General features: G+C 43.6%; 1 protein-coding gene across 4 annotated transcripts in view; it reads right to left on the bottom strand.

Moving 5' to 3' along the window:
* NRXN3 (neurexin 3) overlaps nt 1-20,321 on the bottom strand; it is a 988,734-nt gene that overhangs the window by 949,231 nt on the left and 19,182 nt on the right. For all 4 annotated transcript variants that reach the window (XM_050898472.1, XM_050898473.1, XM_050898470.1 and 1 more), the window contains exon 2: nt 4,603-4,620. In XM_050898472.1, the coding sequence (XP_050754429.1) occupies nt 4,603-4,620 (18 nt within the window). The remainder of the gene's footprint in view (nt 1-4,602; nt 4,621-20,321) is intronic.

The following is a 20,321-nucleotide window of genomic DNA, read 5'->3' as shown; positions in this document are numbered from 1 at the left end:
AGTCGTTTACCCTAACATCTATGGGCAGAAATAGTGATCAAACCATACTATCTCCTTTCCCCCTTGGCAGAAACAGTATTCTGACATTGCACGTGGCATATCCCTAGAAGTATAGGGAGGGCTACAAACATGGTAGTGTTTGAAAGTATGAAAATAAACATGCAAATGTTCGCAAAGAAGGCCACAAGCACAAGAGAACGTGTGCAGGTAGCAAGACCTGAGGGTGAATACATTTTATGGCTGACCCATAAGAAGATGTGTATCACTGCAAATTAGAGCACCTGATCAAGTAGGTGCACAAGTTGGGAAAAGAAGAACTGTTAGGCATGGAATAGAACTCTTCAGCTTGGAAAAGACATCTCTGACAATATATATGATAGAGGTAAAATCCCAAATAACACAGAGCAGGTCAACAGGGAATATTTTTTCCCTATTTGTCAGAACACAAGGAATAGGAGTCACTGAATGAAATTCTCAAGTAACAGGTGTAAAAACAAGTGAAAGAAAGTACGTTCCACATTTGAATGATTAAACAATGGGACTTGTTATCACAGGATACTGTGGAGTTAAAAAACATAAGCAGATTAAGAAAACCAAAGACTGAAGATGTCCAGAGAAAATATGTCTATCCATGACTGTACAACACTACAATCTGGATGCAGTATCAGGTCAGAAAGTCCTTAAAACAGTGACTACCAGAAACCACCAAGGTGTATCAGGACAAGACCGATGCTAATGTAGTTTCTTAAACTTCCTCCAAAGCATCTACTTTCATGAAAAGACATTTCTGGGCTAGATGAATTCTTGCTCTGACCCCAGTGATCACTACTGCCATTCTGTTGCAAATGGGTGTCCATGGAGCTGAAAAACATTCGCATTTCAGTGCAAGAGAATCCGATTTGGCGACAGTGCCTGTGCAAAGGGCATGCAAGAATGAAAACAATGGTGGGACCTATGAAGAAGAACATAAGCCTGTAGAAACTGGTTTCAAACACCTGTGTGAGTGGCACTGAAGATACAGCATGGGTGGATTCTTACTCTGACCTAGTACCTTCTGCACATATGAAACTTCACACATTCAAACATTTTCATGCCCAAAAAGCATAGCTCAGCTTCAAGGAAGCAGAAGCCAGCATACTGGTATTGCTTAAATGACCCTACGACATAGAGTTAGGGAGAGAGACTAAAACAGCAGCCCTGAGATGAAGAAGGGAAAGAAGCATTAAAAGATGGAGTTTGAAAGATTAAAGACCTGGATCAAAAAAGTGCTAGTATGCTTGTGCCCTCAAGGATCTCTGTATCCTTATGAAGGAGTTGTTCAGGTAAACAAGGAATAATTTTTCCTCAGGGCCCTAACTAACTAGGTCATTTCTACTGGGTTGTGTCCATTCAGTTACATGCAAACTCTAGTCAACAGTAAAATCATGACAGCAAAATGCCCAGAACTTCATCTCCTAGCCTCCCCCCCATGAACATCTGAAGATCTCTCCCACAAAGGGGATAAGCGTGGCATGAATAGGAAAAGCACTATTTAAACTTTGACACCCCCTAGGTATCAGTACCAGTCACCATACTATCAAGGACCCATATTTAGTTCTTTCTCCTGCATATATTCTTCCACTAAAAAAAAACTGAGACAGGAGCATATCACTTCCTCCTTGATCTACTGGTCTTTTCCCAACAATTTGTCTGTCAGAACCTAGACCACTGGCAAAGAGTAGAAGGTGCAAAGAAAGGGGCAGATATTGTGCAGAGGTGACAGAGGCATCCATTCTTGTCTGTGCTGCACCCCACTCCCCAGCCAAGGCATTTAACCTCTGTAATAAAGCTCTTAACCTCCAAAACGTTCAGCCCAAGATCTCTAAGCATGTTGTGAAGGTGAGGTGAGGCTATAGCTATAACCCCAAAGGGAAAACTGAAGTACTGAAAGGAGAAGTTACTTCTCATGTACATGATATAGCGAGTCAGTGACCCAGCTGAGTACAGACAGCAACAGACCCAACTCCAGGGCCCTGTTCTAAATACTTGACTTTGCTGCTTACAATGTGGTGGTGTTATTTTGTGACTGGGGACATAACATTTGCAGGGCAGCTGGGCTAACATCTGACAAACTCCTTTCATTTGTGAAATAAGCCAGATGGTATCTTCAGCTGGCTCTTGAAAGGAGTGTAGCACACCAGCCCCTGTTGCCAGAGTACCCCTTCTTCACAAGCAGAGACCTTGCAGCCACGGAAGGCTCATACCACACATTTATGTTTACTTTGAAGAAGACCAACTTCTTTGCACCTTGCAGGAACTGTGCCCAGAAGAGCCTTGTGGTCCCTACTGCTGCCAGCCCCAGCCTATTCACAGCTACCTTCTCTTACTGGGGAATTAGTTCTAACCAGTCTATTCAACAATAAAAAATACTCAGTTAATCAATGGGCTCTTTACAGCTCTTCTGCTGCCTGTGGGTAAATAGTTACCACTAGCTCATAAAATCCCTAATTTGTCTTGCAAACAGTGGATGGTTAAAGTAACCATTTTGAAAGGGGCCCGGGGCTCTGTCCTCACAATACAGATAGCTGGATGGTCAAATAGGAAGAAAGCCTCTGCACAGCTGGGCAGAGGGGAAGTGCACACCCAAACCCTCCTGGTGGTCCACATCGCTGCCCAGTCATGCAGCAATGCCATTGTCCTCCCCAGGGGGAGCTGAGCAGAGGGATTAGACTGCCTAGGAGTAAACAGTTACAGAGCCCAATAATGAGGTGTGGGTAATTGTCAGACTGAAAACATAAAGATGAGTGCGACAGCACATGGAAAAAAGCATTCACGGGGGACTAGAAATCCATGTGAGAAAGCACACAGCAGTCCTGAGAACAAGAACACACGTGTGTAAGCAATGGGGAGAATAAAAAATGCACATTCAAGCATATAAATTACGAGAATAAGAGGGCAGTGGGGCAGAAGAGTCCATTCAGAGAGCAGAAGGATGAACCGCTCCAGGGTCCCCACAGTAGCAGCAGCATGGTCCTGTCCGGGTTGTGCCACCTCTGCTTGGGCCCCTACTAGTGATGCTGTCATCCCCTGCACACTGTGCAGGCCTTGGAGATGGCCCTGATGTTGTTCCAGGCAACAGTGGTCTGTGGCATAATATCATGAGTCCTACTGGTAAAGCATAGCAAGGCCGTGCCTTCCCAATTCAACCATCCTCCTCTGCCACAGACACCAACAGCTTCAGGATGTGGTGGAGACACTTGTGACCCCAAGCCCTTGGTGCATGTCCTGTCAGATCCTGCCAACATGAGAGGAGACAGGAGTTTCTGGACACTTCAGACTGGGGCAGAGAAGGTACATGTTCAGCCCTGTCATGAACAGGGTCACTGAAAAGATTGAATGTTACAGTTGACAGAGCCTTTCTTTTCAAGGCATGCCAGGCAACATTTGCCATTTGGCCACTTCCATCCCCATTGTTGCCAGCTAAGATGCACACAGAATGCAAAGGACCTCAGCGGAACAAAAATGGAGCTGACGTGAGAAGCCAAAAGGCTAAATATACAGGGAAATTACCCAAGCGGCTGGCCCTCACTGCGTCTCTCTGAAGTGTTTCACAAAATCTGATTATCCAAGTGTAGAAAAGAAGCAAATTGAACAGAGAACTCATTCCAGGTCTATGGTCGGGTTTAGCAAAAGTTATGCAGAAAGCTGAGAAGGAAAAGAGCCTCGACTCTCCCATCATCCCACTCCAGCCAGGGCAATGCCAGCTGCTTCCCTAGGCTCACATTTCCATTTCACATAATGATAAACCAGGTGGAGCTGCCTGAGCATGAGGTAAAAATTAGTTTCTTAAGCTTCAGTGGCAACAGGATGTGGACCACAGCGTAAGGTGGCTTAGTTCAACTTACCCTTGTAGCTGAAGTTGGGGGACTCGGATCCTTTTGGCAATGAGAGAGCAATCTGGGGAGGGAGGTTTGGAGTTCTCTGTGGTAAAATACTTCCTTGTGCAAGAACTCACCAAATAAACAAGCACATAAAACACACATTCTTTTTTCTTTTTAAATGAATCATTTGTGCCCTGTCAGGAGTTAAAGTTTTGATACCTAAATAAGATCACACATTCACATTCGGCCAGAAAGATACTCACTGGTTTTTAAAACCTAAAATAAAACAATGACAAAAAACCCCCTTGTTAGTGGAAATGAAACTCAACAGGTTATCAGTGGGACTACCAAATGGAGTAGACTGCAGTAGGAGAAGGAAAATGACTGAACTAGATTTGTATGCCAGACTACGCACAGATGTATCAGAAATAAACTGTGTATAATGCAATGTTCAATGCCAGGTAATTAGCAATACAAGCAACCATTTTTAATGTAATTTTCATTCAGAAAACATCTCTTTAACTGACCAACACAATCCAGTCTCTGAAGAGGGAAGTTTGTGACCTTTGCTACTATGAAGCCCTCCTTTTAGCAAAGACTTTGCAATCTAGACTCTGTGATGTCCAGTATGAAGATTTGTTCTGTACGCTCTCAGGAAGCAGGATGAGATTTCTACCCTTGGTAACTGCCCACCACCACTCCTTAAAGAGCAGCCTTTCAGCTCAGCAAAAGCAACACTTACCTGGAATATGATTGACATCTGTCGAGGTGTTTTCATGGCAAGCAGAAGGGAGAAAAGGAAAAGAGAGAGAGAGAGAGAAGAGAAAAAAAGCCATTAGAGATGCACACAGCAACTCAGCATCCTTGCATGGAAATCAATTTCATGCAAAACCAGAAGTAATTAGGTTTGTTTGAAGGCCACCCATCTGCAGTCAAGCACCCAGCCATGCAAGGGAGGAGGCACTGGCTCCCTCTCCGCTGTGCATGTAAAAGTGCATGTAAAAAATCCACCATCATATCTGTCCGGAGAGAGTTCCTGGAATCAGATAGAACCAAGCCACATCAGTTCCTGTAGGAATATTGGTTAAAATATTCTACTGTTTTTCACACACAAATGCAAAAGAAAGAAACAAAAAACAACCTGCCTGCAGTAGGTTTCTATTGCACATAAATTCAAGCAAGTTTTGAGAAAAGAGAAAAGAACCTGCTCCCCTTTTACGAGGGGCCATGTGAATTTATGACCAGGTGCAAGACACTCAACATAGTCCCAAAGTCTAGAAGAGAGCCCATTCCTTTTCATTCCTCCTGCCCATCATTCCCAAAACAACATCCTTCATTGCAGACAGCAGCAGCAGTGGGGGAGAAGGAGTGCCAGAGGCTTGCACGTCCCCCATGTTGTCTTTTCACAAGATGCTGAATTCAGACCAAATGTCATTCAGTATTTTTTCTCTTTGTGACATAAGGCTGCTTTTCAGAATCAATCACATAAATCCCAGAATAAATTAGTCCTTTAAAAAAGAGAGGCACAAGACCATGTAAGTGATAGTATCGATCAGAGAAAAGGCGTATCTCTGAATGTAGTGTCTGTTTTGGTCAGAGCCCACCAATCCCAGAGAATATACTTTAAAAAAATGCCTCTCATAACTTTTTTAGCATCCCAAGTTAGTCTTGCTCTGAATAGCTACACTTATCATAACACCATGAGGGAGGAACCCCTGAAATCTCATGGGATTAGACTAGATCAATATTTTCCTTCCAAGGCAGCCCTCCAAAGAAAAAAATGAACTTGCTTGAGGAAACAGTGGGGCCAGGTCCATATGTAGCATTCTTCCCTGGAGGCTTGTACCTTGCCCAGGAGTTGTGCTGCTGCAGGTATCATCTTTCCAGTAAGACTTCAAAGCAATACATTAACGATTTGGACTACTACAGGTCCCAGACCACTTCTGCCACAAGTCCAGGAGCATGACATGCTGGGTGCTTTGGCTACACACCAAGGTCTAAGAATGTATTCTCCTTCCCCAAATATCCCCTCCAATTTCCATTAGTATTCCCCCTTCCTGTCCAAACCAGCTGTGGTGCTGTGAAACCGGTGCCACTTGTCTTCTCAAGACACTTGCATTTCAGTGGTGAGTGATTCCTGCGCATGTTGCTTTTTGTTTATCACTTTCTGTTGCTTTTTGTTTATCACTTTGTAACGGCTCCAGAATCATTTGAGGAAAAGTCCCTGTGGTACATCACACATACATCAAGCCATCCTTCCCTAAGGAGGTAATAACCCAAATAAAACAATGCACAAAGAGGGGAGGGACTGTTGCATCAACTCATTTAATTTCCGTAGCTTCTACTAAACATATATGTCAGATCTGATGAGTGTTATTTGTTGCCTTTCCTCTTTTAACACATAATTGTATCTAAGAACTGGTGTCTTGGCATGCAAGCCTGGAAGGACAGTTAGCACCGAAAGTTTTCCTGAAAGTAATTATTTTTCGGTAGGAAAGGAAAATAAGTATCAGGCAGCAATGCATGCACTGAGGATGGAAGGCAAAAGGAGGTGAGAGCAGGGGCAGAAGGAAGGAGCAGACCCTTAAACACCACTGCAGAATGTGAGCACAATGACAAAGAATTTACAAGTCCATAGCTAGGACTTGAGTTGAGGTGTTGCTTGGGAATATCAGTGGCAGTCAGAGAAGATGATCACACATTTCAGAAGAGGAAGAAGGGAGCACCATAAGGTACTGCAAATGTTTCTGACTATCCAGCAGCTGCCCCAAAGCCTATTCTAAGCAGGTACAAAGCTCTAGACTCATGTTGTCCTCTCAATCTCCCTGCACACCTGACAAAGGAGCAGGCACAGCTGCAGCCTGGGCTACCTTGGGGGGCCGGGAACAGCAGGCAGCCTCACCAGGGTGTCTGTGCTCCAGAAGGAAATCTGTGGGATGTTTAGGGAATAAAAAGGATCAGCAGATCAAAAGGGCAAAGGAAAAAGCTAACCAGGGGTGAGCAAGGGATAAACATGTTAAGCAAATAAGAGAAGAGGCAGTGGGCTGTAACTGATACACTGCTTGAAATAATACTTATTTAACTGTGCGTGAATTAAACAGGTCATGAAGCTGTTAAAAAGGGGAACAATGAAGTGTTAAGAGCTACACAAGCATCTCTAAAACGTAGTTTCTCAGTGGCAAGTAACAGGGGGCAGACAGCAAGGGGATTTCCTTTTACCCATATTTTTTGTTCCGATGTCCCTAAGAGCAGGCATCCCCGATCCTGACTGGTTTTACTCCTAGCTTTCTTTTTGCTGTATCTTTTTTGGAAAGTCTCCACCCAACACAATTTCTGTATACACTAGTTGCATCAGAAAAGTCACTATTTGCATCTCTGAGACCCTTTTGCAGTATTGCAAAAATGCCTATGTGGCAGCCCAGGTCATCAGTGTTACTTCCCATACTAAATACAAAGGGAGTTTCTTGTATTGCAGACACCCCCCCATATGGTATCTGCTGGCAAATGCTGATTTTCAAATGGTGAAAGTCCTTGTTTTTTATTTTAAAACACACATGAGAAAGCACTGCTTTCTTTGTGAAGACAAAAATGGCATATAGCCAGTCAGTCCTCACAAAAGACCCTACAATAAATACCACTGTGGCATACAGTTGAAATTGACGTGCAAGTCCTCACGGGAAACCCTGTAACACCTGCAGTGTGGTGTGCCACTCCACTGTGGTGCACAATTAAAACTGTGGTTGCATATATCAACAAAAGGGACCCTTAATAAGAAACCTCTGATGCAGTACCTTATGGCTGGTGGCTCCACAATTAGAAGAAATCTAATGCCTCAAGAAAGGTAGAAGATAGAAATGGCAAATAGGCAGAGTGACCAGATTTGAGGAGCTGTTGACTCTCCTTCAGACCCTGTCATCTGAGACGTTCTCTCAAATCCTCTTCATGTTTTTCTGGTTTGTTTTCAAAAGGACATGTCCCCACTCTCTTCCTCTTCCATCAGCACTACCTTCCTGCCCCCATAGGGACCTCCTACCTGCCACAGGGACTGAGGAGGCACAGCGTTCCCCAATTAAACAGGGAGCATGCAGAACCCATGGCTAACAAAAAGCCCAGTGACCATGGGGCTTACTGCTGTGCAGATGGAGGTTTCTCCACTTTCTTCAGCTCAGAGCAGTTCAAACACAGAAAGGTCTGCCTCTTAACAAAAGACAAGGCAGAGTTTGCTTTATCCGATACACAAGAGTCCATTTATTGCTCCTTTGTAAAGGGCTGAGCCGCAAGCTGGTGCTGTTTGCTTTTGTTCTTTGATGCTAATAGCTGGGTTGAAAGAGGGATCAGCAGGGCTGCTGCCTTTGTCTGGTGCAGCCCCAGCCATCTGGGTGGGGTGGAAGTAGGAAGGACGAGCATGAAGGGGAGCAGGAGGAACAAAGCAAACATTATTATAGCTCAGATCATTCCTGTGCCTGGAGAGGAAACATCTGAGGTATTTTTAACTCTAACATTTTTAACAAGAAGTCTAGCAATAAGGGAAGGTGTCATGAGAGTGCACTTCTCTCTCCAACTGGAAGACAAGGACAGCACAGACTTTCTATGCACACCAGCCCTACCAGTACACATCACCTTGACCTGAAGAGACCTGCTTTCGTTCCCGTCTCCACGGTCCATTCAGTCTTGTCCCCCACTTTGATGGGCTGTGGACACGTGTCTTCTGCCAGCTAAACTGAGAGCCACTGACTGAACTCACACATCACAAACCAGCTGTCAGTTGGAAGCATCCTAGGCTAAGTGGAAATAAGCACCTAGAAGTGAATGGCACTGTCTCGTACTACGAGTCCCTCAAGCTCTCCGGCACCCCCCTCCAGGGCTCTCTGGTTACCCTCTCTCTGAACACAGTGTGTGGAGAGGACTGGGGAGCAGGCAGAAACCAGGGAGAGGAGGAGGGCAAAAGTTGTAACACTTAGAGGCATCTTTTGTCATAGGAGACCCACTCCCAAATAAGAGGAGATCCTGCCTTTAGACAGGAAAACGACCTTATTCTGAAGCTCATTCAGTTACCGACACCTAAAAAAGCTTTTCTAAAGCAGATTCAGCTCTCATCATGCTGCAAATACAGAAAATGGGTATAGGTACAATTTCACTGGCAGAAGCATGACTGGTTTGGAACTCTCAGTCACTTACTTGGACCTACTGATATATATGAAAACACTTCAGAGACCATAGATTGATGCATTTATGGCAGCCTGTGAAATGATTCAAAAGATAGGTGATGAGCCAGCCTGGACTCCTGTGGTGTGGTAGTAAGAGATGCTGGTGACTCAGAATCGGGTGATTTCCTCTTAACTGAGCTCTGATGCAGCATTTTAACAATACAATGAAGAGCTGCATTTTGGCTGAGCTGGAAACCCCTCAAATTGCAATGAGCAAAGTCTTCATTAATTTGATACTTCATCAAACAAAGTGTTCGTTCCAGATGCTGATTTGGCAAGTGTTCTCATTCCATCCTAACCTGGTCTATTAAGGTAAAGGTAAACATATAGTCTTACTTAACCTCCTACACCAAGCTGTTGGGGACCAGCATTGTTGCTGCAAAACAGTACAGACTCCTTTTCTTTCTCTTCAGGACACAGTGGTTCAAAGCCACCTGGGAGGGTTACAGTGACATAAAAAGAAATAGCATTTACATTGTATAAACAGCTTCTAACAACAATTTGCTTGGGTAAAGATGGGCTCTGTAATGAGATCAGTTCCAAGCATTACATCCCTGTAGTGCCCATGCTCACACAGGAGACAGGCAACTTGAAGACTGTTGTATTTATGGTTAACTAGGTTAAAATCTTGGCTCCATTAAATTCATAAAAGACTTGACAGTTACTTTGATAGTGTCATGACTTCATCCCTCATATTTACTTAACATCTTTTGTCTTACTCTGGTAGTAGGCTCCATCCCTGGTATCTTTCCACTGATTCCAATGGAATCGCCACAGAAGTAAATTTGACCAATTCTATTTAATTGGCTAAATGCTTAGGATACTGAAACAAATCCAAGACCACTCGAGCCTATGATGTCTGTCACTGAGCTGCATACTGGGATCATGAAGAACTTCACAGTACTAGCAGGTGTAGGCCTTATTGTCTCACTCCAGAAGAATAGGACCCTGTAATTTGTGTTAATGGAGTGTTGAGCACTTCTGATTTTATTCAGTAGAGACAAGTGGTGACACATACATAAACAAGTTCATTACAATCAATTACATTTCTCTGTGTCCTTTGTCCTGTGGGATCTCTTAGGCTTCAGTCTCTCGGGAATAGTACTCACTTGATATGTTGCATAGAATTGCAAACATTTGTGGTACTGTGCCTTTGCACAACTAATACTTGGGATCCCAAAGCACTTATTAGCTGTGAATATAGGAATCATTCATCCAGTACTGACATGCAGCCAGCTCTGAAGTGAGAGACAGATGTTTAACAGCTTATAGGACTGCAATACAGCAGTTTAGCATGTCAGAGTTAGAACAACAAGAACTACTTAAAGAGGCAGAATGAAACGTGGCTGATTCTACTAAAAGTGCCATGTGATTTTAAAGCACTCCTGATTTAAATGAGGTGAAGAGATTTTATTTCAAATCTTATCTGAATGATTAACAGTGATTTGATGCCTCCAATGCTCTTCTCCATACTGTATACATTAATGTTGTGGGCAGCCTGCCCTCTCCACAGAGTCAAATGTGAGGTTGACTGACACGTGCCTGAGTATGTCACCCTCTAAAGTGTATGAAGTTTGAGTGGATCCTATATCTACTAAAGAAAACAGACCCTTTACCTCAAGGGGCCAAGCTTTCTCCTCCCAGGCAACCAAGATACTCAGGCAGAGCGTGCACTAGAGCTAGCTGGGGAGGCACCATGGTTTTGCTACAATTGCCTGGCCATTTAGAAAAGTGCTTTCATATCAACATGGTATAGATGGATTAAATATGCCTGCTGCTTTCAGAAACCAATGCACAGAGTTACTTAGCTCCAGTAAGAGTAAAAAAACAACAAAAAAAAAATCTTAGAGAAATGAATTCATAATAATCCCTCTAATTAACTCTGTATCATTACTATTCTTAGATAAAGCTGCTTGCTGATTTCACAGCTTTCAGTGAAAGTACCATCCTCTCCCACACATCCCAACAAATATGCTCATGTACATTCCTCAGGGCCCTGACTACATTGCTGGGGAAAAAGTCAATAGTTCTGTAGCTTACTACTAGCAAAAATCCAACCGGAATTTAATTATTCAGTGCCCTCCAAACAATCTGTTGATCTTCACTTAAACTGCCTAGATACATTGCCTGAGCACTCCAGGATGAAGCTTCTTTCTATTTCATCCTAGGTGCCTGGGCACTGGAGGAAATAGAGGATTTGCTCCCTGCTATTTTGCACAGCACCCCCGTACATCTCCATTCAGCTAGTTGTGTTCACAGTCTTGTGGAGCACACAAAGATCCATAACTGTATAACTTCTGAAGTGCAGGTGCAAGCAGAAAAAAACAGTGTCCTCCATATTCACCATAGATAGAATGAGAAGAAACTTATGATGCAGAAAGGGAAGTTTTGGTTTAATGTTAGAAAAATTTGGTAGCAACAGGGTAGTGAGACTCTGGAATAGCTTGGCTACCGGGAGTTAGCCACCAGCATTGGAGACTAAGAAAAGTATTTCTTAATACTTAATACTTAAGTATTTCTCATTAATTTTTCAGATACACCTGATCTTGTCTTGGAAAGACTAGTTGGCCCTTGAGACCTTTTACAATCCCATTTTCTATGATTTTATTATTCTAATTCAAAATGCACTCTCGCCAGACAATCCAGTCAGTAACAGCTGCCATGCATCACAAGCTAAGAGCTTCAGTAATGGAGCAGGGCAGACACCAAGGCCGAGCCTCTGACAGCAGCCAAGCACAGGTACTCAGGGAAGAGTCAAAGGAACTGAGAAAATTCACAGTACCCTTATTAACAGCTTCCAGCAATGACAGACTGGTGGAGGTTGCATCATGATCAAAATGTTTAACAGTCCTTGATGGACTTTTCCCTCCTTGAATTTGTCTGGCCTCTTCTGGAACTAGAATTGATGCAGTGCGAAACAGTATTTTCGTTTGTTCACTTAAAACCTGCAGCTGAATATATTGCATTGGGCATCCCCTACCTGTTGCTTTATAAAATATTATGAATAAACATTCTCTATTCAGCATCACCACAGCACTCTTGATTATAACTATCATCTACCTCACCTCCTGCTTTAGCCACTTCTTTTCTAAACAGAAGAGTGCTGGTCCATCAAGACCTTCTGCATATGGCAGCCATTCCATGCCTACAGTGAAAAGACATCTAAGTTATCTACAGCAGGACCAGTTTTGAACTTTATCCTTGGGTTAGTTGCTCCGGGCCATTTGTGTAACGAGTATATTTTAGCACAGGTCTAAATCCATTGGAAGCCTGTCCCTCCCCTAGGGGCGCACAGTAATACACAATCTGGACAAAAATCCAATGAGAACAAAGCTATTATTCTTGTCAGAAACACAGGCTGACAAGTTTATGAATAAGAAATACAGACTGTGTTTGAACAAATCAGCCTAAGAGCACTCTACCTCTCTGGAGATACTTGTTCCTCACCAGGGCCTGGTGCAGACCCAGACCCCCTCTTCTCTTTCTGTTTAGCAGTTATCAAGCACACAGCCCTATAAAGAGCACTCATCTGCCCTAGAATTCACTTGCAACACTTGGGCCAAGAACAAGCTATAGCTTCTGTGACGGAGGAATAGATACCACAGAACAAACAAAGCATGTCATAGAAAAACAGGGACACTGATAGTGTGTGCCCAAGTTACGCACGTACAGTACACAATCTCCTCCACAAACACCACTATTTGTCATTCAGTGTTCCATGCAAACAGCAAAAGCTGCCATATGGTTCATCATGTTACGTACTAGAAGTGCCAAAGCTTTTTCCACCTAAGTGGCCACTCACAGAAAAAAAGGGGACTAAATGACTTTCCTGCCTTTAGCAATATTTGGGACCACTATTTATAAGCCATTCATATGTTAGGAGCAGTGGCAGGGTTACATAGAAAGTTGTCTTTGCATTTCATAGGTCATCTTCAGTGGTAAAAAGAGGAAGATGATTTCTCTTTCCCTTCCAGCTCAGATGAAACAAGAACCTATGACCTTCTAAAGCATACATTGCTTATACTTCTGCCTGTTTTTTCACACTTCTATAACATTACCTAGGCATCTCTGTACCTGCTTCCATGCAAACACTTATGGCTGGAAACTCCTATCCTCATTCAGATTTCCCTTCAAGGTGAGAGAGCCTCATGCTTTGCAAAGCCTTTCAAAAACTACTTGCAAGAGAGTTACATTCCCATGGACAGCTGCTTCCTCATGTTCTAATTACAGTTAAAACTAGCTTCCCATTACAAGCCCAATTTTCTCTTGACTTTAACAAGGACTAAATCAACCAATGTGACACTTCAGTGGCTGCATCATATCATAGCAAGAGATGTTCTTGTAAGCTAGAGGTGACTCACACAACAGATCTTAGGGATACAGGAGCCAGTTTCTCTCCAACAGCCTTCCTATTTTAGTTGATTTATGCATCAGGAAGGGATGGCACCTGGATGGATCTCCCTAAATGAAATACCCTCCCTGGCAGGAATGCCTTCCCTGGATTCACCAACATAGCTACTTCTCCTCAGATCTCTCAGATCTGCAAAGGCAATAATGCTAGAAGGTTATCAGGACATAAAGATGACAGGGAGCTTGCTGATGATGATGCACAGCAGTGGATGTTCCCATGCTGATCACCACAAAAATTAACCTATTTTTAAGCAGTCTTGTGGCTTACACTAAAGTGAACTAGCCATGTGACCCAAGGAGCTAAAACTAGTTTTATTGCAAGCACTCTGCTGTCTGCTCAAAGTACTGATATCAGGCCCCTGGTGTTTCACTTTCGTCTCCATCACCTGCAAGACTGACACAGAGACTGGAAACCAGGGCATTACCCACCATATGCCACAGAAAGAGAGTACCTCTCCTCCTGTTGAGCAAGAACCTGCACACATGCTGAGTATTTTTAGCTTTATCATGATCTCAGAACATCACCATGACAGCTACCAAAGGCATTTACTACCCCCAAATCCATTGCAAATTGTGCTGCCTCCATTCCTCTCTTATCATCCAAAAAATGATGGACAGGAATGAACTTCGGGCATATTCCCTGTGACATACACTGCACTGAGGATATTCAATAAATAGTAACACAAAGAACAGAAAAAGGAGTTAACACAAAGAGATTTGGAAAAAAAGTGCTAAGTAAGCAGAGAAAGAGCTCGTTAAGCCACTTCATAGTGGCCCAAGCTATGATCTATTTGCTGTACCCCGTCTTGGAATTAATAAATCCCTCAATAGGTCTGACAGAGTTATTGGAAGATGTGTCGTGGTTTAACTCCGGCCAGCAGCTAAGCACCACGCAGCCACTCCCTCACTCCCCCATGTCGGTTCCAACGGGATGGGGAAGAGAATCGGGACCAGGACAGGATGTTAATATTCCCCTCAGAGCAATCTGAATAAGCAGAGCTGGAGCCACAGAAGGCTGTGACTAGCCTAGTCAGGCAAGGGTGGAGGGGGAGGAAGGGGGACCCTTCTCCAAACCCACCTGACTCTCATTGTCAGCATTGCTTACTCCTACCCAGCCTGCTCTGGAAAGGATCAGAGGCTGCAGAACAAGGGGGAAACCTGCAAGGAGGAAAACTCCCCATCCCCACTTCTGCTGCCAACCTAATCTTACATGAGGCAGGAAGAGAGATGCTGCTCCACTGGTTGAGCTCTGTGCTGTCTGAGCCCTTCACTGCTCACAGCAGGCCTGGGTGCCAGGCCACAGCAGGGAGGACATCCCGTACCACTGGCCTCAGAGGCCATCACTTGAGCTCTGAAGAAGCAGCAGCTTGTGCAGCCTTGGAGGGCAAGGAACACTCCTTTGTCTGGTTACACCTGGCACTTACCAGTACCATATGGCAACACTCCTTGTGCTGTATCGCAGCATCCCAAGACAGAAATGGCATAGTACATCCATCTGCAAGGCACACAGATGTCCCACAGAAATTGAGAGGTGGAATTTTCCACATTAAAAGGGACCTCTAGCAGGCTCCACCCAGTAGCCCAAATACTGTATCTTCAGTGTCATGGTACCTCTTTTTTGGAAGGTCCAAGTAGAATTATTAGCATCCAACTCACGTAATGTTACACACCTCCGTAAGATTCCTGAGATTATAAATCTCTTCTTGGAAAAAAGGGGAGGGAGGGGAAATAAAACTCCCACTTTCTTTCTCAATACTGATTATAGCTAATACAGAATCAAATCTAGGTTTATTACAGGATTCAGATTGGATTAATTTGTAACAACTCAGTTCTGTACTGCGAGCCTTGCAGAAGATGTATTTGGGGAGCTAGTGATCTTGACCAGGTCATGTCTGCTCTGTTGGGCCTTGTACCTGGGGCTTGAGAAGCCCGTATGTTAGCAGGAGTAGCCACTGCATGGGAACCTGCTGGAGTGCCCTGTGCGGGCCTGTGCTGCGCACTGGTGGGTGTTATGACAGAGATAACCTCCCAACCTGTCAGGAGAAGATACATGATTCTGTTTGCTACACAAAATAAAAGGCACTACAGCATGGGAGGGAGGAGGAAAATCCATCCAAGGTCCATCTGATTCTGTATGAAAGCAGGGTTCCCAGCCTCTGAAGTGATATAAGATTTACTCACTATCTATATTCCTCTTTTTATTATATCTTATTAAAATGTCTATTTTATTACACCATTTGTTGTTGAGCCTTCTTATTTAGGTCCGCAAAAATCCCTGCACACTCTCTCTCTCTCTCTCTCACCTACCCGCTACCCAGTGTGGAACAGCTCTAAGGGAAAGACTCCTCAGAAAAGGCTGCCACACTGCTGGTTAGCCACCTGGTGCCATCAGGTGCTAAGATTTGTGCTTCAGTAGGTGTCTCTGGCCAAGGAACCTCTCACAGTCTCCTGTTCTAAACACTCATCTCCCTGAATTGCCTACTGATTTGAAAATAAAGACCATCATCTTGAAATGTACTTGGTATCTATAATGCGCTTAGCATGCCTCTGGGTTTGGTATAAGTATCAACTAATTATTGATTCATTCACTCCAATTCCAATTAGGATGGAGTTCCAGTGTGCCTGTAAAGTGAGAACTCTATTTATTACACATAAAAATATATAGTGCATGCTCCTCCAACTTACAATAATCACCCTAAATACAGCATGAGTAATCAGAAGAAATGCATCTTCTTTTGCTCTCCCTCCTACACTTACATATCATTTTTAGAGTATGTGTTAGTGGGTTTTATATTCCATGTTATTGCTGTATTTGCTGCTGCAATATATATATTTAAATTAAATAGAAGTCATCAAGAGGTTCTGTTGGAAGCATTTGCCTTGTTTATTGTTGAAAGACGCTGCTTGGAAAAGAGTAACTGCTGACTTAAGTAAATGTGAAACATAATGACGGGAAACAGCTGCATTCTGCATCTTTCAAAATGCTAAATTTTCTTGTGTGAATGTCTAAATGTAGACCTCCAGCCTGCAGCAGGATCCATGCAGATGCAGACCCAAGTGCATAATCACAGGGCAGGGCAGGACCTCGTACCCACTGAATTCAGCAGATGTCTCTCTTCATTGAATGGACTAGGATCAGGCCCCTAAAATTACCAGCACTTGCATGCAGAAGAATTTTGGGTTTGTTTTTTCTATACACAGTCCAAAACACTTTCGATTAATGTGTTAACATAATACACATAAGCTCATACCCAGAACAACAGAAAACAGCCAGAGAAGGTGTAGGAAAAAGAGCTGTACATCTTTTCGGTATTGAAAAAATGTTTTAAAATTTCTACTCTTTCTTAAATCTGTGAAAAGGAGTGTGTGCAACAAATAGCTTCCATGCTCATTTTCTCACATCTGTTATACAAAAGACACTGATGAGCAGTATGAAGCTTTTCACCTCCAAGCCACCAGTTCAAATCCACTGTATGTCAATAAAGATTCAAAGTTATTCCCAGCTAGCAGTCCTTCCATGACCTAAGTGAAAGAAGATGAGTGGAGCCCTCAATTCGTATCCTGGCTGATTTCTGAATCCAGAAAAGCCACCATCATAATAATTGGCTCCCAACAGTACACAAACATGTTGAGCACTGTATAAACTGAGAGAGCACAACCCCCCCACCAAGAAGACTGCCAAACACACTGTCAAAGACTAGCACTAATTGATACCTCACCTGGGTCTTAAGCACAGAAAGAACACAATTTAGTCTCTTATTTCTAAATGCAATCTCTTTGCAGAAAATTTCCACCAGATGCTTGTTGCATGAGTAAAAGCTAGTACCTCTCCTCCAGGAACTGTTATTCCTCACCATCCGGGATCCAGCTCTAAGTGTTCATGCACCAAAAGCATGGAAAAGGAAGGTGTTAGGACCAGCAGCATATGTCAGGCTGTCCCAGGATGTTTGTACCTCCGTGTCTGTGATGAGGTCATGGAGAGCCACAGCCCTCTCTTATTCCCCAAACAATTCAGGGCCCATAACTGCAGCATGAACCAGGGAAAGCTGTTCAGCTTATTTTGATTACATCTTACACAGCCTCATTCACTGGCAGGTGAGTAATCAGTCCCATACTTAAAGAGCTAATAAAAACTTCCTTCACTAGAGAGACACAGCCCTGGAACAAACCAATAACCATTAGGGAGCAGAGACACAATTCATCTTTGGATTTCAGTGACTGTCATAAGCACTATTGCTGAGGGATTTGGAAGAGGGACTGTACCTTCTTTTCTATGACCTCGAATTACTAAAAGGGTAGTATCTGTTCTCTCTTCTTCAAGAATACATCAATGTGGATCCCACTGGAAATGACTGGAAAGCAGTATCCTTCCAAGACTGTAGGAGAAAAGTATTTCAGCTATATCAAGGAGTGACTGGAGGACAGTATTCCTGAACTGGCATCTGACCTAGCTGCCTTTTCAAAGACATAATGTTTAACAAGATAGAAAACTGATTATTCTGTATTGCCACCTCACAACATGATGCAGAAACAGGTGCTAACATCTGCTTCTGAATTCACAGAACCACAGAATCACAAAGTAGTTGAGGTCTGAAGGGACCTCTCGAGACCATCTATTCTGACCCCCCGACTCCCTCAGGGTCAAACTAGAGCAGGTTGCTCAGGACTTTCACTAGCCAGCTTTTTACTGTCTTCAAGGATGGAAGACTACGCAGCAGTTGGTGAAGTGTGCCTGGATATGCAAAACAGCCCACTCATTTAAAGAGAGCTGGATATAACCTCTAAGTGGTTCAGAAAGGTGTATCTTTGATGGGCTGGATATAGCCATAAATACAGAGGGAGGTGGTCCAAGAGATGTACTCCTTTCCCCTCCACAGAGCAATGCAAGTTTGAGAAGAAGAACAGCACAGATAATGATTTGCAGAGAACCCCAAGGACACGGTAGGAATTAAGTTGAAGTTTCAGTTATGGAGTTATGGAGTTTCAGTACCATTTTTTTGCAATTGAATGCTGCATGATACAGCTGAAGGAGCTGAAGATGAGTCTTTGTATTAGGGAACATCCATAAGAAGAAACATTCAAATATAGTACAGTCTAATGCTGCTTCAAAGCAAATTTTAGAAAGCAGACATTGAGGCTTCAGGTAGAAGTTAAGTCTCTCATGAAAAAAGTCAGTATAATGTAGATCCTGAAGGATTACTAATACTGGTAATACTGAATTTAAAACAGAATACGTAAGTGGAACTAACTGCATAAGTATGTAATACGCTGATATTGTTGCAAGGTGAACCCCAAGAATTGAATATTAATCCAGCATGTTGCAAGAACAGCATGTAGCAGCAATCTTTTTACCAGGGGCTTGCACAGGTTCAGATAGCTTTAAGCAGCTCCTATTTAAAACTCGTGTTGTGAGAAGTAACTCCTCCTGGATGGGAACTTGTTGGCTTGTATGAAAATCTCCTGATCTGTAAGAAGCAAACTGGTAGTCATATTCAGCCGCTCACCTCCCATCTGTCACGCACAACAGCCACTCAACAAGGTATATTATCTGTGGGTCATTCTGGTATATATCCACACAAGATGGAAGAAGCGTGGGGGCCAGCTGGACATCTAGACAGGTATGACAACCCAAACACTGTCATTTGGTAAAAGGTGATCAGGAAAATCATAGCCTTGTACCACCTAATCCTGGATATTAGGCAGCATACATGGGGAAGTAATAGAAAACTATACAGTTGCAAAATTAAGCCAATAGAAACCTAGCTCAGGCAGTATATGGAGCAGCAGATGGAGCACATGGTATCTTCCCTTGTAAACAAGTCTGTCATGAAATATCTGTATTAGCAGATATTAGAAGCACATTTATAAGGACTTTTTCAGCAGCCACCAGTTGCTGGATATCAAAAGTCTGGTGAGGAAGCTTGTCAGCTTGGAGGCGTAGAGCAACAGGGTTAATAACACTATATCCAGATCCTGATGATTTCCCAGTGAGAGAACAATTGAGTACATCTCCCTGGCTGTTTATATAATGTAACATTATATGGACATATTGCTTATCAGCCATGCCACAACAGAACTCTGTAAAACAAGCAGAAACACTATGCAGACCAGCCTGACAACTTTCTATTCCAGGACACTGCTGTAGCTTCATCTCCTTCCGAGAGCACATTACTCACCACTGCAGAGAGCTCAAGTGGATATCTGTGCCTTATAGTGATATTGCTCTGGAATGGTCATGACCACTGTCACTGTGGGGAGGACAATAAGGAACATTCTTTTTCTCCAGGATTAGCCATAAAAAGTTGAGGTGGAAACACATGATCCCCTTGCTTTTATGGTGCCTAAACAGAATATATTGACCTCGGCCACGCTCCAGAAGGCCAGAGGTGAAGCCTAACAAATAGTATCAGTTCTGCACACCACCATGTGAGAGGCTATGCTGGGTTTGTGTAGCGAGGGAGGGGCTACACGGCAGGCTCCTGTGAGAAGCTGCTAGAAGCTTCCCTGGCTCCAGCCTGGACCCGCCTCTGGCCAAGGCCGAGCCAATCAGCAATGGTGGTTGCGCCTCTGTGATAGCATATTTAAGAAGGGGAAAAAACCCCACAACCTCCTGAGGAGGGGGTGAGAGTAAGACGGAGGACAAAGAAGAAGAAGAGGAGGAGCAGCAGCAGCAGCAGCTACAGTAAAGAGAGCAGGAGAGGAAGGAGAAGATGGAAGAAGAGGAGCTCCAGTGAGGAGAGGAGTGGGATGTGAGAGAAACAACCATGCACACACTGAGGTCACTGAAGATGGAGGAGAGGGAGGAGGTGCTCCAGAGCAGAGATTTCCCTGCAGCCCATGGTGA

Source organism: Gymnogyps californianus, chromosome 5 (assembly GCF_018139145.2).
Source record: "Gymnogyps californianus isolate 813 chromosome 5, ASM1813914v2, whole genome shotgun sequence".
NCBI lineage: Eukaryota > Metazoa > Chordata > Aves > Accipitriformes > Cathartidae > Gymnogyps > Gymnogyps californianus.
This window is presented reverse-complemented; position numbering and strand designations above follow the sequence as displayed.